The 25,000-nt window shown below is 45.9% G+C and overlaps 1 protein-coding gene and 1 long non-coding RNA gene across 7 annotated transcripts in view; one reads left to right on the top strand and one right to left on the bottom strand.

The window, feature by feature from the left end:
* Positions 1-25,000, bottom strand: part of sema6dl (sema domain, transmembrane domain (TM), and cytoplasmic domain, (semaphorin) 6D, like) — a 200,062-nt gene that overhangs the window by 18,453 nt on the left and 156,609 nt on the right. For 4 of the 6 annotated variants that reach the window (XM_017684275.2, XM_017684282.2, XM_017684281.2 and 1 more), the window contains exons 1-5: positions 17,975-18,070; positions 4,198-4,359; positions 1,567-1,678; positions 635-695; positions 99-161 (exon numbers count right to left, since the gene is read on the bottom strand). In XM_017684275.2, the coding sequence (XP_017539764.1) occupies positions 99-161; positions 635-695; positions 1,567-1,678; positions 4,198-4,309 (348 nt within the window). In that variant the 5' untranslated portion in view covers positions 4,310-4,359; positions 17,975-18,070. Of the gene's footprint in view, positions 1-98; positions 162-634; positions 696-1,566; positions 1,679-4,197; positions 4,360-17,500; positions 17,733-17,974; positions 18,071-25,000 lie in introns of those variants that run through there. The other 2 variants (XM_017684276.2, XM_037540236.1) reach the window with 2 other exon arrangements.
* Positions 4,289-12,164, top strand: LOC108412304. Its single transcript, XR_001856640.2, has 2 exons — positions 4,289-4,405; positions 12,010-12,164. It is a non-coding gene; the product is annotated as an uncharacterized LOC108412304 (long non-coding RNA).

Raw genomic sequence — 25,000 nt, 5'->3', positions numbered from 1 at the left:
ACGTAAGTAGAGAGAGATTTATGGCGCTGCAGTAGTGTAAATAACGTGTGGAAAGTTGTGGTCTCATTTCCGCTAAAAGCCTGAGGAAAATCACTCACTCTGTGTTTTCCCTTCATGGCACACGTCTCTCGGTCCGCCTGGCCCGACCTCCACGTTAGCTTCTGTAATTTCAGAACCGCATTACCCACAATGCTGCATTTCCACTCACTCTATTCAAGCATCTTAAAGCCATAGTTTGACGAAATGTATCCAGTTTCCTCCCTTTCAATAAATATAGCCAATCAGCCAAGACATGTCGGAATACAGCTAACAAATACCAGAATCCCATTAGCCCGATTATCACACACTGGCCCAAACAGTGTGGAGGTGTTCAGCACCTCTGCTAGACTTGACTGTTATCTATAAACATGGACTAAAGGACGTCAGCACAGGAAACACCAGCCCACCTAAAGCCTGAATTGTGTCTTTTTGCCATCAACATGTCATGGCTGATCAACTACATGTGAGATACGGAAGAAAAACCTGCATAAAACAAACTTTTCACCAAACTTCCTTTAAACTTTTCCCCTTTTATGGTTTTATTCCGTTTGTAGGCCGTTTCCGGCTCATGATGAGATTAGCAGGATGAACTCACCCTGTAGGGAATGATCTCGTTCCTGTAAGACTCCCTCAGACTCACTAAATAGACCTGGTCCCTGTTAACGAGGGAGAGAAAACAAATTAGAGTCACTGCCAAGAAAGACAGAATGAGATTGAAAGAGAGGGAGAGAGAGAGAGATAGGGAGAGCGAGAGAGAGAGAGAGGGAGAGGGAGAGAGAGAGAGAGAGAGCGCGAGAGAGAGAGAGAGAGAGCGCGAGAGAGAGAGAGAGAGAGAGAGAGAGAGGGGGAGAGAAGAGTAGCAGTACACTGAGCTAAGTTTGTCAGTCTGCCCAGCTTGGCTACCAATGCAGGTCACATTGTCCTTTTTCTCTTCATCACTCTTCTTGCAGGAGTAGCAATCCAAGAATTTGGTCATTTATTTCCCAATAATTTAAGTGGGAGAAAGTCAGAGGGACGCACCCCCCCAAACTGTTGAAAAGAAGCGATTTCATCCCCCCGTTAAAAGGCTTAAACATAAATAATAAGAGAATGCTTTGAGATACACTGAGATTCCTATGAACACAGGGGGGGCATCCGGATCAGATGCCCGAACCACCTCAGCTGGGTCCTCTCAATGCGGTAGAGTAGCGCCTCTACTCCGAGCTCCTCCCGGATTGCCGAGCTCCTCACCATGTCAGCAGAGTGTAGCCGCCACCCTGCGAAGATGCTTGTATTCCTGATCTCGTTATTTCGGTCACTCCCACGGCTCATGACCTCAGGTGAGGGTCAGGATGTAGACCGTCCGGTAAACAGAGAGCTCTGCCTTAAGGCTCAGCTCCCTCTTTTATATCATATTCAGCAACTTCCTCACTTTTCCATGTGAGGACAAAGCCACTACGCCCCATTGCGTCACTATCAAGTGCAGCACGCTGATGTAGCAATCGCTGTGTGAATTCTGTGTGAATTAGTGTTGAAGCTGGTTTTTACCTGCCAGCGATGAAGAGCGTGTCCTGGATCTTCGTCATCAGCTGGAAGTCCAGCCGGTGCTGTGATTCGTTTCCCGACGGCCGGCCCCGGAACACCGGATACTGCCGGGAATCTACATTGGGAAAGAACATGGAATTCCTCAGGCTAGACAGTGACAAAGCGATGACCTGACCTTTGCTAAAAGGCTTGGATACTCCACATCTGTATTGATCAGCCACATTTGTGCCGCAGGGTATTGATCAGCCACAACTGCAAAACGCTGAATGATTAACTGTGTCTTTAGTGCAGGGTATTGATTGATCAGTTCTGCAGGATATTGAGTCGTTAGCTGTATTCGCACTGCATGGGATTGGACTAGTAGCTACGTTTGTTCTGGAATATATCGAGTGACTCAATTTTGCTGCAGGGTGTTGCCTGGCAGCATGTAGGGAAGACCTCTGTGGTGGAAGCTAGCGCCAATAAATGGGTGCAGCATCAGCAGAAAGCCTGTAGAATCAGAGATAACGTAGTCAGCATGTTATAAGTGTGCCAAAAAAAACTCGTATCAATTGGTCAGCTTGAGTCGGAGTTGATGCTGACGCAGATGAGCCAGGTTTCCGAGAATTCTGAAAATGACTGGAAGCTGCATCAAGAGTTTGGGAGAACCTAAACAGACTGGCAAGCTGTCCAGGGTGTATCCTGCCTTTCGCCCAATGACGGCTGGGATAGGCTCTAGCACCCCCTACTACCCAGAAGGAGAAGCGGCTTAGAAGGTGTGTGTGTGTGTGTGTGTGTGTGTGTGTGTGTGTGTGTGTGTGTGCAGACCCCAGCCTGGGACTAAGGCTGTTCTGGGGAACTAAACTGTGTTCAGGCCGTTGTTTATGCATAGTATATTGGCCCCAACTGTGCTGCCACTTTAAATGTTTACATACAGTTGGCGTAATGATCTTTGTACTACTGTTCCTATTGTTCGCTCTGTCCAGCTGTCTGTCTGAACTTGTCCACACTGCACTTTCTGTTATTGTGTCTTGTCATGCTTGCTGTGCGAGTGCAAGAGCTTTTGTTAGGCTGCACTGATATAATGACAATAAAGCTGAACTGCGCTATTCATGCTCTGCACACAGAAGCTTTACAGAGCCCTAATTCAGTCTAATGAGAAACAACCATTTAAAATCACCTTTTTACTGTGTGGTTCAGGTTTTTAGGAATAAAGATGTAATTAACGGTAGATTTCACCAGATAGCTAGTTACCCAGTATCTAAGTCAGCCGAGTGGCAAAGTAATGTCCTAAGCTTAAGACAAGCTTAGCTGAGTAAAGCGGAGTAAAGCGGAGTAAAGCGAGTAAAGCGGAGTAAAGCCTGCACTGCTAGCTGCTTTTTTATGGCTAAAAGTCTTTTCCATGTGTATGAAAACTCATAGTGCACCCAGTATATTGGGTTATATTGGTTATTAGCATTAATTTGAAGTTTTTATGGATCTAATGGATCACTAGAACTTAATTAGCTTAAACTGTTAGTAGCAGTAACGCTAACCAATCAGCTCTCAGTAGCAGTAACGCTAACCAATCAGCTCTCAGTAACAGTAACACTAACCAATCAGCTCTCAGTAGCAGTAACACTAACCAATCAGCTCTCAGTAGCAGTAACTCTAACCAATCAGCTCTCAGTAGCAGTAACGCTAACCAATCAGCTCTCAGTAACAGTAACACTAACCAATCAGCTCTCAGTAGCAGTAACTCTAACCAATCAGCTCTCAGTAGCAGTAACTCTAACCAATCAGCTCTCAGTAGCAGTAACACTAACCAATCAGCTCTCAGTAGCAGTAACTCTAACCAATCAGCTCTCAGTAACAGTAACACTAACCAATCAGCACTCAGTAGCAGTAACTCTAACCAATCAGCTCTCAGTAGCAGTAACTCTAACCAATCAGCTCTCAGTAGCAGTAACACTAACCAATCAGCTCTCAGTAGCAGTAACTCTAACCAATCAGCTCTCAGTAGCAGTAACGCTAACCAATCAGCTCTCAGTAGCAGTAACGCTAACCAATCAGCTCTCAGTAACAGTAACGCTAACCAATCAGCTCTCAGTAGCAGTAACTCTAACCAATCAGCTCTCAGTAGCAGTAACACTAACCAATCAGCTCTCAGTAGCAGTAACACTAACCAATCAGCTCTCAGTAGCAGTAACACTGACCAATCAGCTCTCAGTAGCAGTAACACTAACCAATCAGCTCTCAGTAGGAGTAACACTAACCAATCAGCTCTCAGTAGCAGTAACACTGACCAATCAGCTCTCAGTAGCAGTAACGCTAACCAATCAGCTCTCAGTAGCAGTAAAACTAACCAATCAGCTCTCAGTAGCAGTAACGCTAACCAATCAGCTCTTAGCAACAGCTGAAGCTGCTCTGCTGAAAAAACAGCTAAGACCAGAATGAATTCCATGGTTTATGCTGTTTCCCATGTTGATTTAACTGGTCACCCAGTATGGTCATGCTGGTTGGCCAGCACTGCAGCTTCCAAAACACAACCCATTTTGGTTCTGCTACCATTTCTCATTAGGCTGAATCAGTTTCTTATCTTAACCCAACCGTAATGTTTTCATTTTGATCATGACTGCATGTTGTTCTGTTCCTGTTTGTGTGTGTATGTCTCACAGTGTCTGTCCACGGTGTCCAGGGGGACGGCGTCCTCTGGGAAACTGACAGCATGGTGAACCGGCAGCAGCAGCAGCAGCAGGCCGAGAACGGATTCACTCCTCCAACACATCTCCCTCTGCAGGATACACACTGCCGCTACCGCACGAACGGGGCTGTTACCTGCAAAACACACACACACACACACACAAACGCTGTTACATAACAGGTACACACTGCCAATGCTGCGCGAAACGCACACAGTCAGACATAAACACATATGCTGAGGGTTATTTGAGGAAACGATCTCTGTGTTCTGTCTGACCTCCGCAGTTACCAAACACAATCCTGAAACGTGCATTCCTGCTAAATTTGATATGCGAGTATCAGCAGCATGAACAGTATGAATGGCACCTTTACTGGGACAGTTCAGAGAAAAAAAAGCCTACAGCTGCAGGAGAAGCACTGAAGACGTTACCCAGTAACAGCTGAGGGAAAACCCTGAGTAAAGAAAGCTGCCTCTTCAGATGAGCTAATGAGCTGAAACTAGGACTGACAGACTATTCACTTTTTAAAGAAACATAAACCTTTTCTGGATCGCTGTACTGGGAATGGCACGTTTCCATCAAAGCGCTTCGTTCTGTTTTATTTATACACCATATATATGCTCAGTAGCCGTAACACTAACCAATCAGCTCTCAGTAGTAGTAACACTAACCAATCAGCTCTCAGTAGCAGTAACACTAACCAATCAGCTCTCAGTAGCAGTAACACTAACCAATCAGCTCTCAGTAGCAGTGACGCTAACCAATCAGCTCTCAGTAGCAGTAACACTAACCAATCAGCTCTCAGTAGCAGTGACGCTAACCAATCAGCTCTCCGTAGCAGTAACTCTAACCAATCAGCTCTCAGTAGCAGTAACACTGACCAATCAGCTCTCAGTAGCAGTAACACTGACCAATCAGCTCTCAGTAGCAGTAACACTAACCAACCAGCTCTCAGTAGCAGTGACGCTAACCAATCAGCTCTCAGTAGCAGTAACTCTAACCAATCAGCTCTCAGTAGCAGTAACACTAACCAATCAGCTCTCAGTAGCAGTAACACTAACCAATCAGCTCTCAGTAGCACTAACGCTAACCAATCAGCTCTCAGTAGCAGTAACTCTAACCAATCAGCTCTCAGTAGCAGTAACACTAACCAATCAGCTCTCAGTAGCACTAACGCTAACCAATCAGCTCTCAGTAGCAGTAACACTAACCAATCAGCTCTCAGTAGCAGTAACACTAACCAATCAGCTCTCAGTAGCAGTAACACTAACCAATCAGCTCTCAGTAGCAGTAACACTAACCAATCAGCTCTCAGTAGCAGTAACTCTAACCAATCAGCTCTCAGTAGCAGTAACACTAACCAATCAGCTCTCAGTAGCAGTAACACTAACCAATCAGCACTCAGTAGTAGTAGTAATGCCAACCAATCAGCTCTCAGTAGCAGTAACGCTAACCAATCAGCTCTCAGTAGTAGTAGTAATGCCAACCAATCAGCTCTCAGTAGCAGTAACACTAACCAATCAGCTCTCAGTAGCAGTAACACTAACCAATCAGCACTCAGTAGTAGTAGTAATGCCAACCAATCAGCTCTCAGTAGCAGTAACACTAACCAATCAGCTCTCAGTAGCAGTAACACTAACCAATCAGCACTCAGTAGTAGTAGTAATGCCAACCAATCAGCTCTCAGTAGCAGTAACACTAACCAATCAGCTCTCAGTAGCAGTAACACTAACCAATCAGCACTCAGTAGTAGTAGTAATGCCAACCAATCAGCTCTCAGTAGCAGTAATCGTGACCCCTAACCCCCAACTGCTCCCCGGGTGCTGCGGATAGGGCTGCCCACTGCCCCGGGTGAGTGTGCTCACTAGCGTGGATGGGTTAAACGCGGAGGTGAAATTTCCCCGTTGTGGGACTAATAAGGTCTCCTAATCTAATCACTTATGACAGCCAATCAGGCCTCAGCATTCTGCCGCTCCAAATCTGGATAAAAACAGCAGAAAATCTTCCTGTTTTTCGGAATGACTTTTGGCTGAACTGTCTCTTTAATGCAGTGGCAGCAGGAAAGACGCAGAGCTTTGATACGGGATTGTTTGATGTGTTGTTTGGACGCAGTTGTTTCCTCAGAGTGTCCTGACGGGACATCCTCCCAGTGTGTGTGTGTGTGTGTGAGTGGGTGTGTGTGAGTGTGAGTGTGTATGTGGTGAGTGTGTGTGTGTGTGTGTGTGTGTATGTGTTCTTCAGCGACAGCGCTTACACACATTCATGTGTGTGCACATTAACAAGCTTAATGTACAGTTAAATATTAATGAGGCCGACAAATGATTGATGTGGACAAAGCCAGAATGGACAAATAACAACTCAGAGAGAGACACAGCGAGAGAGAGAGACACAGCGAGAGAGAGAGAGACACAGCGAGAGAGAGAGAGACACAGCGAGAGAGAGAGACACAGCGAGAGAGGGACAGCGAGAGAGAAAGAGAAAAGACAGAGAGAAATATTTTTCACAGAAATTGTTCACAGCAGAAAATTTAAATCGACACAGAAAAAAAATACACAAATAAATTGAGAAATCTGATCTGAAATTTTGAAAAATGTACACAAGTTGAAAATTAGGATTCATTGTCAGAGAGAGACAAACTGCCCCCCCCCCTCCAACAAGTGACATCACCGCCTGAGAGACAGTGGATAACACTCCCATGTCCCACCCTACTGACCCCCCCCCCAACACTACATATATGTAAAATACGACAAATATATTAATGTACTTACTTTTTAACTTGATGTATTTAATTTATTTAATTTTTATAAGTATAGTCATTATTTATACATTCATGTTGTGATTGTCACTGTCATCACTGTGTTTACATGCAAACAAATTCATTCTGATTACAGACTCAGACTGAGGTGGTTACCATGACAACCAGCATCACGAGTCCAGTCAAAGTTTTCCGTTTGTGTTTAATTTGTTCTGTAGTTCGTCTCATTGATTTGCTTGTGTTCTCGTCTGATCAGCTCGTTATTGTGAGCTTTACTGTCCATCCTACTGACGAGTCCTTCAGCTCCTCCGCAGACCAGTTTCTGCTCCTTAAACTTTCCGATAGGGAATGTGATCAGATGCAGGCGTTTACACAGATATTAATCCTCTATTTAACAGATTATTCACAGGATTACCCACCTCGCTCAATGTATTCCGAATGGCCTCAATCGGATTAGGCAATTCCAACGGAGGTATTTATACGGAGATGTTCTGTTCCGATTGAGCTGTTAGTCTGTCAGTCTAGTAGATTACTTACGGATCATCAGGCTGCCTGTAAACTTGGTTACTGGAATAATTCAAGGCAAAACTACCGCACACAGTCGTGAGTCCAGAGGGTGAATACTTTTACACACACACACCGCAGTATCGACAGTTTCTCTGATTAGCTCTTACACACACACACACACCTGCTTCCACTTCCCTGTGATTAGAATCTGTCAATACCTGATCTCCTCTGATTGATCAGTGACTGATTGATCTGCAGTGTATTGATCAGAGTGAAGGGCTTGACCTGCTCAACCTTCAGAGGACCTCACTTACGTGTGTCTCTGTGTTTTAAGGTCATCCAGCTCGGTAAAAGATCAGAGACCCCTTATTCCGGTTTTCTTCATTTTCAGTGCTGGAAAAAGGACACAGTTCACCAAAAATGACCCAGACGCCTCAACAATCCAGCTGTCTGAGTGTTCCGTGTGTCACTTCTCACCTTTACTCCAGCTTCCTTTCTGTTCCGGAGACTAAGGCTTAGTTTACACAGCAGGTAAAAGTGGCCCTGATCAGCAGATCAGCTCCTAAACCGGCCCGCAAGCGCAGAAGAACAACGTTTCACGTGGCTCCTTGTCCAGAGGCAAATAATCCTGACCAGTGAACGGCTGTCGCTCCGGGAGCTTCAGTTTAGTCTTCGCCAGCATCACAGGAGCGATTATAACGTTCCAGTGGTTGACAGCTGGGCTCATCACCCAGAATGTGTTCCAGTCTGCCGTGAAAAGGGCACGTTATTCAGCCAGTTCTTTGGTCCGTGTCCTCGGATTCTTTAAACGCTGCAGCCTCGGGCTCTTCCGGCCACGCTCGGTCCCTTCGTTTGAACTCGGAGCGGCTGCGATGAGTCTCCTCTGAAATTTTGGTACAGAAACATCAGCCTAAATATTTCTGAGTCTCAGCAGCGCGAAATTACGACGAATGCCGAGTTGGACTGACGTAAAAGTCACGAATTCCTATCTGGCTGCTCAGACTGAGTCGCATTGCCACAGATCGGATACGGATCGGATTTCAGTCCCACATATGAAAGCGTCTCCAATCGGAACTGAAAACGTCCACACGGACACTCAGACACACATCGGAGTCACATATGAGGAAAAACGATCAGATTTGGGCCTCTTTTACCTGCTGAGTGAACAAAGCCTTCAGTTTCAGACACACCCCCAAAGTTCAGTCTTAGAAGTTGGTTGATCATTAATCCAAACATGTACGTACTGTATACACACTCCTGAAAAGATGGTTCTTTAAGGGTTCTATAAGGAGAATAAGGGCTGAACAGCAGAAGCCAACAAACCCCCTGGTGAAATCAGTATCACTATCAGCCACAGAACGTCCACGTCGGTCCGGCCCCACACTGCCCTGATCTGATCGCGCCTTTATTGTGCCTCGTGTGTGATCATGATAACTGATCAGTGACTCTGCCTGATCAATGAGGGTGATTGGGACACCTGGCTGGGGGACAGTGAGGGATTATATTCAGCAGAGTGGAGGATCAGAGTGGTCAGACTGAGCACTCAGCGATCTGAGTGATGCAGCGAGAGCAGAGCTGACGGTCAGCGCTGTGCACGGGGTCGATGGCGCCACAACGACGTCATTATTCTAACGAGGTTACAAATTAATCTTTTGTTTCCACTGACTCTTTGATCTATACTGACCTGCAGACGTCAGCACTGCGCTCTCTCTCTGCGCTTTGTCCCTCACTCTCTCTCTCTATTCTCTCTCTTTCTCCTTCACTTTCTGTCCTTTCTGCCTTCTCTCTCACCTCTCTCTCCTTTCTCTTTCTTTCTCTCTCTCACTCTCTTTCTGTCTCTCATTTCACTCTCTCTCCTTTCTCTCTCTTTCACTCTCTCTTTCACTCTCTCTTTCACTCTCTCTCTCATTTCTCTCTCTCTCTCTGTCTACCTCTCCTTTCTCTGTCTCTCTCTCAACCCTTTCTTTCTCTCTCTCACTCTCTTTCTGTCTCTCATTTCACTCTCTCTCCTTTCTCTCTCATTTCTCTCTCTCCTTTCTCTCTTTCTTTCACTCTCTCTCTCATTTCTCTCTCTCTCTGTCTACCTCTCCTTTCTCTGTCTCTCTCTCGCCCCTTTCTTTCTCTCTCATCTTCAGGGGTTCTTTAGTGAAGAACATACTTAAATGGTTCTCTGCATGGTGAAAAGGTTCTTCAGATTGATGGAGAAAGTGTTCTATGTGGGTCTATACAGTCTAACCTCTCAGAAAAGGGGCACCACAAAGGGGTTCTGCTGTTGTAACAAACTTGACCCTTCCTGGTTCTATACAGAACCATGTACAACACATTCTCCATCAATCTGAAGAACCCTTTAAGCATGCAAATAATCCTTCTGTGTTCATGGTTCTATACAGAAGAATTATCTTTGCTAAGGAACCCTTGAAGAACCATCTTCTTTAAGACATACAGCACGACTGAAACGAGACGCTGTCGGCTTATTATTCACACAAACAGCAGGGCTGCAGTACAGCAGCCGGCACACGCGAGGATGGAGAAGGAGGGAGAAGGAGGGAGGGAAAGTGTAATAAGTCAGAAGGAAGGAGAGGGAGAGAAAGAGAAAAGAAACCTAATGCAAAACAGAAAGAAAAGGACATCCAAAGGTCAGCCGTGTAAGGTTACTGTTCAATCTACAGGCAGAGAACCGCGTTTTCTCCTGAGCAGCGCAGCCCGGTTTCTGATTCCTGCCCTGCAGTTAACAGAGCGCTGCTCACGCAACACGCTGCTCACGCTACTCACGCAACACGCTGCTCACGCAACACGCTGCTCACGCTACTCACGCAACACGCTGCTCACGCTACTCACGCTACTCACGCTGCTCACGCTACTCACGCAACACGCTGCTCACGCTGCTCACGCAACACACTGCTCATGCAACACACTGCTCACGCAACACTACTTACTGCTCACACAACACGCTACTCATGCAACACACTACCTGCTGCTCACACAACCCGCTGCTCACGCAACACACTACCTGCTGCTCACACAACCCGCTGCTCACGCAACACACTACCCGCTGCTCACGCAACACACTACCCGCTGCTCACGCAACACACTACCCGCTGCTCACGCAACACGCTGCTCACGCAACACACTGCTCATGCAACACACTACCTGCTGCTCACACAACACACTACCTGCTGCTCACACAACCCGCTGCTCACGCAACACACTACCCGCTGCTCACGCAACACACTACTCATGCAACACACTACTCGCTGCTCATGCAACACACTAATCATGCAACACACTACTCGCTGCTCACGCAACAGTTTATTCCAGGCCTTTTCTGTCTGGGCCGCAATCACCCACTCTCTCCCCCCTCCTCTCTCTCTTGCTCTTTCCTTCATCTTCCTTACATCTTTCTTTCTCTCTCTCTCTCTCTCCTCGCTCTCCTTTCTCACTTTCATCCTTCTTCTTTCTACTTTTCCTTCTCTCTGTCTCCTTCCAACTCTCCTCTCTTTTTCTCTCGCACTTGTCCTTTTTCTTTCTATTTTTCTCATTCTGTCTCTCTTTCTACTTCCACCTCTCTACTGTCTCATGCTTGTTTCTTTTTCGCTGTACTTCTCCCTCCCTCTCTCTCCCTCGCTCTGTCCTTCTCTTTTTTCTTTACTTCCTTCCTCTCATTTCTCTTTCCTTCCCTCATTTTATTTATTTTCTGTCTGCATCCTTCCCCTTCCCCTCTTCTCTCTCTCTTTTTCCATGTCTTTTTCTTTCCCCTTTATCTCACTCTCTCTCTCTCTGATCTGCTGGTGGTGTGATTGGGGTGATACAGGAGTAATCAATGAGTGCAATGGGGCAAAAGTCACCTGCACACAGGCACAACTACAGACCTGAGGTTTACTGCTGAACTACAGGGGGGCGGAGGGGGTGGGGGGATGGGGGGGGGGGGGGGGGGGAGTGTAATTGAATGTATCCACTGTGTCTGTCTCAGCATTACTCCACAGAGAATCAGCAGCAGGAGATTACTCATCTCCCTACAGAGACTCTCATCATCACTCTCTCTCTCGCTCGCTCGCTCACTCAGACGCTTTAACCCTTAAACTCATTATGTCATTATATCACAACTTTAGACGTCCATCGGTCAATCACCGTCCGTATCAGTGTGGAGATGGCCTAATTCGGTCACTCACAGCTGATGCAGGCCTTGATTTCTGCACCCGCAGCTATAATCTCCATATAAAAGCTCTGGCCAATAGGATTGGATGCTCTGGAGCAGGCGCACATGATCCTAATGCCCAATGCCAAGCGTCGGCTACAGGGGTATAAAGCCCCCCAGCACTGGGTTCATTGGAGTGACAAAGGTCCATCCAATACCTTTGAGATGAGTTGTAGTGATCCAGAACCGACCATCCAACCACCTGTACCTGACCTCACTAATGCTCAATCAAATCCTCAAAGCAATGTTCAACATCTAGAGTAAAGAATTCCCAGAAGAGGAGAGACTGTTCCTGCAGCACCGACTCACTATTATCACCTTCATTTCAGAAGAAACGCTGGAGTCTACAGACTTTGGGACAGATGATTTGGACGGAGGGGTGGGCGATATTGCAGAGTATATCGCGATACATCAAGACATTTCCACGATGTGCATCACGATATTTCGTTTTTTCTGAAAATTAAAAAGTTGGAACAGGTAAACTGGAATCTGTAGTGTCTCATGAAAATACGGCAACACTAATAATAACACTACTACTAATAATAATAATCCTGATACTATAAGAATGTGTATTCACTGTTTTCCAAGCTGCACTAATTCCAGTTAAACAGGCCTGACTTTGCTCACTTTGTAATGAAGTGTGTTGATCTGGGTTCTTTAGTACTGATGATCCACAATATCCTTATATTTATGTTTTGTGACATAATTTAGCGATAAAACATCAACATATTGACCACATCTTACTCTGGATCAGTCAGTGTTGGCGTGTTATGTATACGGAGTTAAGACCTTGTGTCCTGCTGGCACAGGTCCCAGACTACACCCTGCCGCACCCACCACCGTGCTGGGGTGAAACACGAGAGGAGTGCGCTCTCTCTCACTCCTCCTCTCTCTGCCAAAGCCCCGGGCTGCCTGAGGTCAGACCTCAACACTTCAGAGGTTAACTTAGAACTGACCAAAACCTAAACCACACAACAGGGGAGAGAGAGAGAGAGAGCGAGAGAGAGAGAGAGCGAGAGAGAGAGTGAGAGAGAGAGAGAGAGTGAGAGACAGAGAGAGAGTGAGAGCGAGAGAGAGAGAGAGAGAGAGAGAGAGAGAGAGAGAGAGAGTGTGAGAGACAGAGAGAGAGTGAGAGCGAGAGACAGAGAGAGAGTGAGAGCGAGAGACAGAGAGAGAGTGAGAGAGAGAGAGAGAGAGAGAGAGAGAGAGAGAGAGAGAGACAGAGAGAGAGAGACAGAGAGAGAGAGAGAGAGAGAGAGAGAGAGGTGAAGAGAGTGAAGGAAAAGAAGATATCGGGACAAAATGTAAGTAGAAAGAAAAAGAGTAAGCAAAGAGAAAGAGAAGAAAAGAAAGAAGAAGGAAAGGGGAAAAGAGGAGATAGCGAGGAAAGGAAAGAGGAGAAATGAGGAAAAGAGGAGAGAGAGGAAAGAAAAGGGGCGAAAAGGTTAAAAGAGAACAGGAGAAATAAGGAGAAAAGAGAGGAAAGAGGAAAGAAGGAGAGAAGACAATGCAGACTTAGTGAACATGTATATTCTCTAGATTTTTACGTGATCAGCTACACACGCACACACGCACATACACACATGCATGCACACACGTGTGCGACGACTCAAACACTTCTGTCCAGCAGAGCAGCAGAGTGAGGGGGCGCTATAGAGTCATTAATCAGCTCGGAGTGTGAGCTCAGCCGGGAGACACTGACCTGCTGCTCGTCTGGAGTCACTTCTCTGATTTAGAACCAGTTCGGCTGAAGACAAATGAGTCGAGTAACTACAGTCACCGCTGCAGCGCTCACGTCACTCGTAAGAGGATGGAAACAAACATCCAGACGAAGAATAAAGATCCAATCAAACTAATCAAACATCCGGAACGAAATTCCAGAAACACGATCTATTTCATTAGAACTGGGTTTTAATTTTTGGGTTCTTATTTTATAAGAACTTAGTTCTCGATATTAACTTCATTAGAACTTTGTTTGAGACTTGAATTGTATCAGACCTCCGTTCCAGATTTGATTCTTAAAATAAAATTAAAATAAAATTAACATCCCGATATAATATAAGTTCTAATAGTTTTATTTCCAGAATAGAGTTTTAATAAATTCATATTTTGAATGAAGTGCTAATACGATTTTCATTTTTAATGAATTTTTTGTTGGTTACTCACAGGCTTATTAATGAGTGACTACAGCAGCGCGAAGTTAGGAGCTGAAACGTGACCTGGAAGAGGAGCGGCCTGCAGGTGTTTGGAGCTCGGAGTCTGGCGTCGGGATTTTTATAATGAGTCATTTCTTTACGTTTTCACCTGCCCTCTGAACACACGCTGCCCTTTTCCAGCCTGACTCACTGCGCCTGCTCACACCTGAGACCGGGTTGGTTTATATTAACCCCCTGTCGTCTTTATCACTGCAACCCTGTTTACGTTTATACTGTTATAAACCGCATTACGCGTTCAATATGAGCCGGTTTGAGTCTCCGGATTCGAACTATAATGAAATAGCTCCTCCCCTCCGGACAAGCACTAAAGCGTCTGTACTGAAAGTTCGGAATCTGCACTTTCCGCTCAGGTTCTGCGCGTCTTGCAGTGAACTACCAACCAGAAGCCGCGCACACAAACACGCAGCGTGACTGTTACCGCCGGAGACCATCTAAACGAAGTCAATGCTCAAACGCGAACAATCAGAAAATCAGTTCTGCTCCTGAGAAACGATTATAGGGAAGGATAGAAGGATCATCCTACCCTCCTGCCCCCAACGCCCCCAGGAGTGCCCCCCGGGGGAAAACAGCTGCTTTATTCCGGATTTAGCCAATGCGCACTACGTCCATTCATTGTGCTGAGGGAGCATTAACACGGCTGTCAGTCACTTCACCACAGCCCTGCGATCTGCTGCGCTGAGCATAAATCACAGTCAAAGAGGGAGAAAAGAACAGAAGAAACAGCACGTCTCCTTTCGGAAATGGATTTGGGATCCTCCCTACACGCTCCCAACAAAACAGGGTTCTATAGAGCGATGTGAAAAAGGTTCCCTGACTCGTAACTACGGCACCTTAAAAGCACTGCCAAAAGTTTCTCCATCAAGGAGATTACACAAGGTCAGCATAATAATCATAATAATAAACCTCGTCTGCATAACTGAGCGCTTACCCTGTAGACAGAGTCGTTCAGAGCGACTAGAGACTCACAGTGGTGGTGATGGGAACCAGACGTCCCCCTCTAAAAGCTCCTCACAGTGGTGGTGATGGGAACCAGACGTCCCCCTCTAAAAGCTCCTCACAGTGGTGGTGAGGGGAACCAGACGTCCACCCTCTAAAAGCTCCTCACAGTGGTGGTGAGGGGAACCAGACGTCCCCCTCTAAAAGCTCCTCACAGTGGTGGTGATGGGAACCAGACGTCCCTCTAAAAGCTCCTACAGAAAGTTCCTACATGAACTGGTTCTGAATTCACTGCCTGATGACCGAGACGCTGTTTTATGAGAGTTTTGAGGGTTTGGGCCTAAAACGTGCTCGAAATCCATTCAGTGTGGAGGGAAACGTGTAGAGGCAAAATAGGCCAAAAAAGAAAACTAGGTTTTTTTTCTGATTTTCTACTATTTTACCGTCATCACCGTTCCATATAAAACCGAGAAGACGTGTCGGTTCACTTAAACACCGGGCAATATGACAGTATCCATGGTTACCGTGACAAATCTGGTCACAAACTGCTTTTCTGAGCATGTTTTATTATGAACAGAGCTAAATTGGCCCCACTTAAATGGATTTAGAGCCAAATACGGAATAAAAAGCACAGTGTTCACAGTTTTGATGGGTTTTTTTTTTTTTAAACGTAGGTCTATTGCTATAAACACTGTATGGTGACAAGTATCGCAATATTATAGTTTGGCCATATCGCCCACCTGTGGGTTCACTGGTGGTTTTAGGGAATAAAACGTCTACGTTAGTGTTGTCGCCGTGGCCGCTCCTGGTTCCTATCACCTCCACTGCATCAGCGAGGACCACTTCACTCAATCTTCACTTCACTTCAGTCCATTTTTGGTGGACTTCCTCTCCAAGAGGAACGGAAGTGAGTCCAACGATCAACCCGTGGCAAAGCCTTCTGACTTGCAGAGCGCGCACACACAAAAAAACAGGAGAACAAAAGCTCCGAGAGTGACAGGCTGTAATGGCCTGAGCTGCTAAATTGATTCCGCTAATGCGTGCCTGCTGCAGGGTTTTCGGAGCGCTGAAACACTCCGCCACCGCCACCAAGGGCGCCCTCGGCCCGGAACGTTCCCCAACCCCGTTCAGCGCGGTCGATGAACTCTCATAAATATTCTCATGAAGCCAGCTCCGCTCTCCAAGTGACTTCCAACGCGGAGGACGAAGGTTAGGCGGGTTTATTGCAGCAGCAGGCTGCACGTCCTCTTTGGGCTCGGCCTCATAAAACTCCATGAGGACACAACAGGCTCCGCCCTTCACTTTACTAGAAAACCTGATCAATAATCAATACAGTCCAGGAGTAGCCTGGCCCAGTCTCAGAGCTGCTTTCTATGACACTCCCCGCCGTGAAAGCACTGAGCACTGTGCGCTCTTTCAGAACCATGCGCAAACCCTGCTGGGTTATTCCTTTGTCTTGAGCCTTATTAGCATTCATGGATACACGTAGCTGATAAAGAGCTCGGAGTCGGATTGCAGACAACATAAGGAGACAGCATCATAAAGCTTACTCCCAATTAGTCAGCTGAAATCTTTAGCAGAGGCGTCCAAATCACAGGATCTGAAAACACTCTCGATATTCACAACATTCCCAGCACTTCCAATATAACCAATATTCCCGAAACCTCCAAATTCTCCAACATCACTTACACTTCTTTCGATACAATACATCCAACATGCCCAACACTTCACATAGGACTCATATTCCGAACATCTATGACATCCCCAACATTTTTTATATCCCACCTCTAACACAACTAATACTCCGAACACATATAATATTCCCAACACTTTCCATTTCCCCATTCACAAACCACCTTTAATGTTCCTAACAATCTCAGCATTCCTAATATCCTCAAGATTTTTCGTATCACCAGTATACTCAACGCTTGCAAACATCCTCAGCACCTTTAATATCCCCAACATTCCCTCAATATTCCTAACATTCCTAATATTTCGAATATCATACACTTCCAATACGCCCAGTGTATTTCAATTTTATTACTCAATTTAAATGTTATTAACATCTCAACATTCAGCGTTTCTAACACTAACATTCCCAACACTTTGACATTAGAAACAAGGCAAATCGTCCACTATTCCTAACATAGGAACTAACTACACGTTACTACTATTCCTTACAATCCTAATACCACCAATAGCACAACGCCTACTACGGTCCCAACACCACCAATACTCCCAACAATCCAAATATCCCTACTACCAAACACAAACAACGCTGCCTATCTTCAATATTCCCAACATTTCCAGCTCTCCCAACAACCTCAACCTCCCAAGAAACCCAACACCAAATACCCCCACAGCCAACTCTCCTAGCAGCCGATAACAACCCAACACCCCAACAAGCCCAACACCGCTAACACGGCAGCCTTGAAATAAAGCTTCCCAAAGGGTTCTTGGAAGCACAGTTCTAGGAAAAACTTCAACTGCTGTGGAACCTTTCCGCTGTGTGTGGGTTCTTCAAACTTTACAACGGCACTCCGTCTGTAAAGATCCCAGCGTCTCCAAACCCTCGGTATGCCCAACACCTCCAAAACCAACAACATTCCCAACACAATCCAAACGTCCTCTCGCGACGCAACTTTAATAGGAACAGCCCGGATCCTACCTGGAGCTCCCTGGACCGAGCGCGGAGCGGCACGCGCAGCTCCTTCTCATATTAATCCACAGAGTCCGAGTCCTGCAGCGCCGGGGGTCCAGGCTGAGGAGGAGGATGAAGATGGCGAAGATACGGAGGGTAAATATCCAGGAGCGTCCAGCTCCGCGCGCTGCGGCGTGTGTTATTCCAGAGGAGGCGGAGAGAGAGAGGGGCTTTAACTGTCCGCTCGAGATCAGGAGCACTAACACAGACACCCTGTCCCCCGTTCACCTGCCCCCAACCCCCATTAACTGCCCCAACACCCCACCAACAACGCGCGCGCTCTCAGCCGCCTTTATTACGCACCAGAAATAAGCTTTAAAGTGGAGAGCGCGAGCACAAGACCAGCAACCCGAGCCCCTGTTCGTGTGTGTGTGTGTGTGTGTGTGTTAAAGGCTGGACTACCCCCCCCCCCTTCTTCCTGCTCTCGAGCGCTCAACTCACCTCATTGGTGTCCGCGCGTGTGGAACCAAACTGAGCTGAGCTGCAACTTCCAGCCCGGAGAAAAACAAACTACTGACTACAGAGAGAGAGAGAGAGAGAGAGAGAGAGAGAGAGAGAAACCCGAGCCAGCAGCGCAGGCAGCCAATCAGATTCCGCTCTGACTCAAGTCAAGCTCCTCCCACTTTCCCCACTCCCCCTCTCTACACTCCTATACTCAATAATCTCTCTCTCTCCCTCTCTCTCTCTCTCTCTCTCTCTCTCTCTCTCTCTCACACACACACACACACACACACACACACACACACACACACACACACACACACTCTCTCTCTCTCTCTCGCTCGCTCACTCTACTCTTCCCAAAATGTGGATTTTGGCTGCTTTTCCTTCTAGTTTGCTCCCCCTCCCCTTTTCTTTAAGAGAGGGAGAGAGGGGGGGGGCAGAGCCGAAAAGAAATAAAGGAGAGAGAGAGAGAGAGACAGAGAGAGAGAGAGAAAAGAGAGAAGGAATAAGAGAGAGGTAGAGGAAAACTGAGAAATGTTCAGAGAGAAAGAGAAAAGGAGGAAAAGAAAAGGAGATAGAGAGGGAGAGAGAACTACAACAACAGAGAAACAGAACAAAGAGGGAGGTAAGCAATGGTTTAAGAGATATAAGGAGAGGGAGAGAGAGAGAGAGACAGAGAGAGAGAGAGACAGAGAGAGAGAGAGAGAGAGAGAGAGAGAGAGACAGAGAGAGAGACAGAGAGAGAGAGAGAGAGAGAGAGAGAGAGAGACAGAGAGAGAGAGAGACAGAGAGAGAGAGAGAGAGACAGAGAGAGAGACAGAGAGAGAGAGAGAGACAGAGAGAGAGAGAGACAGAGAGAGAGAGAGAGAGACAGAGAGAGAGACAGAGAGAGAGAGAGAGAGACAGAGAGAGAGACAGAGAGAGAGAGAGAGACAGAGAGAGAGTAAAAAACTAATGAAAGAAAGTGGAACAAAGTGGGGAAAAGTGTGTGAGAGAAACAGATACAGAGGAAAACACGGAGAGGGCGAGAGGGATTTTAAGGTTTCTCCTGCTTGACCTGCACTGCCCCCCATCCCCCACCACAGAGCTGCTGAATCTTTTCCACAGAGCTGAGCAAGAGAGAGAGAGAGAGAGAGGGAGGGAGAGAGAGAGAGATAGAGGGAGAGAGGGAGAGAGAGAGAGGTTTTGCTACAAGTCACTCTTGGAAACACAGTTACACTCAGCTAAACGTTGCTGTGTGTGTGTGTGTGTGTGTGTGTGTGTGTGTGTGTGTGTGTGAGACAGAGAGAGAATGTTTTTAAACGCCTCTGTGCTCTGTCTAACCCCAAACCTTAAAGGGTCCAGTGCTGGACAGTAACTGAGTAACTGAGTAACTGAGTAAATGTAATTGGTTTCTGTACTTTAGTATTTTTGGTGTATCTGTACTGAAGTTTCTCCGTTCTGGGCGACTTTCTCCTTTCACTCCACTACATTTCAGAGTCTAATATCCGACTTTTTCCTCCTACATTTTGAGAAATCTGTCGTTCCTTTTGGTTTCTGTGTGTATAAAAACGTAACATGTCAAAACGAAAGAAGCACAAAGCCAGAGCACCAATCAGGGCCCAGCGGTCACTTTGTTTAGAGCTGGTTTTGACCTGTCGGTCATACCGACCCAGTGCAGCACACGGTTCAACGTCAGCGCAGCAGCGTAAAACTTTGGGAGAGTCTGTTCAACATAAATGATGAACTAACCTAACTTTGTGTAAATAGAGCTCAATATAGAAATATGTCCACATATGCAGTCATACTTTTACTTTTTATACTTAAGTACATTTGAAGGGAAATACTTTAGTACTTTTACTCAAGTGGAGGTCTAAAGGGAGGAACTTCTACTTTTACTGGAGTGATATTTTACCCTGGGTATCTACTTTAACTCAGGTACATGGTTTGTTTACTTCGTCCATCACTGGCCAGATCACAGTGAACTGGACTTTCCTCACATCTTTGAAATCAAATGTCGTTTGTAAACACTCTTCAGTACAAATGCTCCACAAACGGGGGGATAACTAAACAGGCTGTTTTGAGTTCCTTGCTTTTGTGATGTCACAAACATTTGTTTAGGCTGGAAGTGTTACGGCTCAGTTCTCCTGTTCGTAATTCCGCTGTTATGTTCCAATAACTTTCCGGTGTTTTACTTATATTTACATATCCCGTGTTTGTGATCTTGTACACACTTAAAAAGGGGTTCTTTAATGGTTCTTTGGTAAGGAAATTGGTTCTACATAGAACCTCAAAGCATCCTTCGCTTGATTGAATGATTCTTTGCATGGTGAAATGGTTCTTCAGATTGATGGAGAATGTGTTATAAATGGTTCTATAGAGCACCAATAAGGGTTCTGCTGTTGTTACAAGCTTGACATCGTCTCAGTAGAAGAACTCTTTCTGGTGCCATATAGAACCCTTTTCAAAAAGTTTGTCTATAGAACCATCTACAGCACGTTCTCCATCAATCTGAAGAACGCTTTCACCACGCAAAGAACCCTTTAAGCATGCAAAGTGTTCTTTGAGTGTCCATGGTTCCATATAGGATCATTTTCTTTACTAAAGAACCCTTGAAGAACCATCCTTTTTTAAAGAGTGTAGGATAATGACAAAAATATTGAACTCTCACATCTCACATCTGGGTGCTGATTGATGCTGTTTGTGAACGTTGGCAGTAATTATCATACAGCCCGTTCTCCACAATCTGCATAATCACAATGCATTGTTCCACTCGTAGCAGTTTAGCTCCGCCCACTCACGCTAAAGTTGAGGTTAATGAGGTGGTGAGAGAAAAAAGGTTCTAGATACATCTGGATGACTCTGAATATGAGTCGTGGTTTAAGTAGGTTTTGGTTAATTAGTAGTAGTAAGCAAAATATATGTCACAGTACAATTAAGATATAAGGTCAGTCTCTCGATCTGTCCATCTCTCCTTAAACCCTCCTCTAAAGGTTCTTCATAGAACCCGATCCTCATCTGTTTCATATCTAAACGCTCCGTTATCTTCATCACTGCTTTCCAAACCCGCTGCAGCAGCTTCAGCAGCTGGAAACTCTCTGACGCCGTTTCACACGAGTCTCCGATGTGGACTGAATGAAGAATGAAGGGTTTCCGGCGTGACGGTCAGTCCTTAGTGATCTCCTGAGTGTCCGTCGGTCAGTTTCACACAGAACGTAGACGGACACACGAATCCAGCAGCTCCACACGGTGAGAGGCAGATGACGTGTATCTCAGCCCCTCTTCACAGGCTCATAACTCCGGATGTGAGTGTCGTATGATCTCGTGAAGAGATGGCATGGAAAGGGCGGCTCTACGGATTCAGGAAAGGTTTGAGCTGGAATTCTGAGCTGGATCATCACAAAGAGGGAGAACCACTGTATATGGGTGCTGGTGAGTTTGTGGACCCCACACCCTCAGAAGTAAAGATCCTAAACTGTCTCTGGGGCAGTTCCCCTATTGTCACTGGGGTGGGACCCTCAAGGCTCCATCTCAGTGCCTTTAGTCAGGGAACATAACTGAACCATAATCCACTGAAATGATCTGTTCTAAGCTGGACTGACTCCACACACCAAGCCTCGCCTCGCCTCCAGGCTTTTACTCTACTGCTCTGCTTTAAAACATTCGGTTATGAAAAGGAACAAATACCAACTTTTCACCTGGACAACCTGATTTAAGCTCCACAATCAGACCTTAGAACCACTGTAGAACCTTTGAGGGAACGTTTACGCTGTTTGTACCCTGATGAACGGAAAATGGACCTGAGCAGAACCTTCATTTCTAACAGTACAGAGGGTTTAAAAACCCTTTATCCTTACATGACGCAGAAAAATTAGTACATGCCTTCATTACGTCAAGGCTAGACTACTGTAATGCGCTACTGTCAGGATGTTCTAGCAGTAACTTAAATAAACTTCAGCTAGTTCAAAATGCTGCAGCCAGGGTCCTTACTAAAACTAGAAAATTTGACCATATTAGTCCAGTCCTATCAGCTCTTCACTGGCTTCCAGTCAAATTCCGCATAGACTATAAAATTCTCCTGTTAACGTATAAAGCCCTACATGGGCTCGCTCCTGAGTATCTGAGAGACCTTATCTCCTATTATGAACCACCACGATTACTTAGATCACAGGGTGCTGGCTTCCTAGTAGTTCCCAAAATTCAGAGAAGCTCTGCAGGAGGAAGAGCTTTCTCTTATAAAGCGCCCCAACTCTGGAATAATCTCCCCGATAATGTTCGGGACTCAGACACAGTCTCAATCTTTAAGTCTAGACTAAAAACTTACTTGTTTAGTTTAGCTTTTGGTAGTTAATGTTAATTCCCTTTAGATAAGGCTGCAGATCCAGGGGTTCATGGACATAGTGAATTGTGGGTAAACTGAGATGCTGGTGCTGCTGTCACTCACTACATGCAGTCACTCAGGTTTGTGGACGGTGGAGTGGGTGAATGCCAGTGTCTCAGGGAGCCTCCGTGTCTATGTTACCTTCTGGCTCTCTCCCTTTAGTTAGGCTGTTATATTCAGACCTGCCGGAGTCATTAGTCACACTCTGATCATTTTTTACATTTTCTGTTCTTCATAAATCCAGTCTAAACTAATTCCTAAATCTTTCCTTCCTCCGAGTTACTGACTGTCCACCGGTCCGGCCCAATACTGATGGATGTCCCACCCTCAAGTCCCCCTGTCCCCCTGATTGACCAGACTGATGGAAGTTTCTGGAACGCAGCTTCTCCACTACAGATCACATCCAAATCTATATGAACTCTAATTGTTTCCACTGTTGATTATACACACCTGAATATATTAGAACTGCGTGGATGTAAAATTGACTTTTCAATGTTTAACTTATAAGTTGTCTGACCAGTGGTAGGATGGTCCCCCCTTTAGATGTGAGTCTTGGTCCTCCCGAGGTTTCTTCCTCCTCCAGCTCTGAGGGAGTTTTTCCTTGCCTCAGCGCTCACGGGGGTTCTGTATATTCTGTATATTATGTTCAGTGTTTTGTCTGATTCTCTGTGCTGTGATTCCCATTTTTGTAAAGCTGCTTTGTGACAACATCAGTTGTAAAAAGCGCTATATAAATAAATTTGATTTGATTTGATTTGATTTAAAAACCACCTCAGGCTGTAAAATCAGATTCTATATGAGCTTCTTTAACAGGCTTGAATTCTGTTTCAAGCCATTTTTATTTCATTTTAATTTACTGTATGCATAAAAATAAATATTTACCTTTTCTAACAGTCGTTTTGGTAATAGGTTTGAATGACAAGGCGTCCAATAATGACCCGTCTGAGGGTCTTCAGAAAACAACAAGATGAAGCAAATTCCTGTTTACATTCCAATAAACGACAAATGGACAGTTCCTTGTTTATGAGGGGAACGGGTTTGGCTAACAGGGTGGGACACAGGTTAAAATGACATATTAGGGACTTATTTTAAAAGATTTCCAGGGAAAGTAGTTCTTTTGTTCTAAACGGCTATATTAAAGGTTTTAAATGCTCATTTTGATCACTTTAAGTTAAAGTACAGCTTCTGTAGCTTTTCACAGAAGTACAACAAACCGGCAATGCAAGATAATCACTCTATTCATGGAAAGTGCCAGGGGCGCTGAGAGAAACGAGGCGATTTATTTCCTCGTATGGGCCAATCTGAAGGCCTGGTACAGCCTCAGCTCACCACCGCTCGTATCGGGCGCTACGAGAGGCCGGCTGACCCGAAAATCCGAGAAAGAAGCAGGACTTGCTGTGACATCGCACACATACACACTAGACCACTCCTGGCCTTTGGGGGAATCATTTCTACAATTAGGCCTATTAACCCAGTTCAGATTGCCAGGAAGAATCAAATCACATTTTTCATTTGAGTGTGCGTGAGCGCCGAGTCGCGTCTGAGCGTGTAACGGGGGGGGGGGAGTCGCACACCAATGGAAATCCTCCTCTCCGTCTCCAGCCGGACCCCGAGTAATCAAATGACCGTGGCTTTGTTAAGCAAATAGTGCAAAAAAGAATCTGATCTTATTCAAAAGCCCTATGGAAAACAACTGGCTTCCCTCGTTCGAGCCGCCCTAATTTGGACGTGCTGCACCGTCGTGTGTATATTACGCAATTAAATTAATGAAGGACGGCATATGGGTCAAAGCAATTACATTACTCATTAAGCGTCTGCGTGAACTCGACACGCCGGGCTTAACCGACAGCGGGAGTGGTTAATAAAATCAAACATTTAAAACACCAGCCGTGTCTCACATCGAGCACCTCTGTAGCAAGCTAGCTACTTTTAGTAGCGTTCACACTGGGAAGTAATGCACTGTTCGTGTTCTAGAACCAGGTTTTAGAACAGCGTCACTGAGGGTGCTCTGAGGGAGACCATCCCAGCTGTCATCAGGCAGAAGGCAGGATAGACCCCGGACAGGTCGCCAGTCCATCGCAGGGCAGACAGACAGACAGACAGACAGACAGATTGACTGACCCATGCACTCGCTCACACCTAAGGGCTATTTACCCTGTCCAGTTGGCCTGGCTGCACGTCTTTGGACTGTGGGGGGAAACCGGAGAACCCGGAGGAAACCCACACAGACACGGGGAGAACATGCAGAGGGGACCCCGGTCACCCGGCCGGGGAATCGAACCCAGACCCTCCTTGCTGTGAGGCGACAGGGCCACCCACCACGCCACAATGTTAATGTTAATAAAGTGAATGTTTTTATGACTTTGGTGTGTCCATGATGAATGATGAGTCTAGCCTTGCCTAGCCTAGCCTAGCCTAGCCTAGCTAGGTGAACGTTAGCTGTGGCTACGTACAATAAACAATCGCACAAACATCCGAAGTGCGGAACACGGCTGAGGGAACCGGGAGGAGCCACTTTCAAATGTGAGTTAGCTGGGGGTTTTTTCGCTTTTGCTCCAGGCTATTTGAAATATTTACAAACACTAATGTGAATGTTATATAGCCCATATGTAGCAGCTGTTATAGCCAATGTTAGCTAGCTAACATTACTCTGCTAAAAAAAA

The sequence above is a fragment of the Pygocentrus nattereri genome, chromosome 7 (genome assembly GCF_015220715.1).
Source record: "Pygocentrus nattereri isolate fPygNat1 chromosome 7, fPygNat1.pri, whole genome shotgun sequence".
In the NCBI taxonomy this organism is placed as follows: Eukaryota; Metazoa; Chordata; class Actinopteri; order Characiformes; family Serrasalmidae; genus Pygocentrus; species Pygocentrus nattereri.
This window is presented reverse-complemented; position numbering and strand designations above follow the sequence as displayed.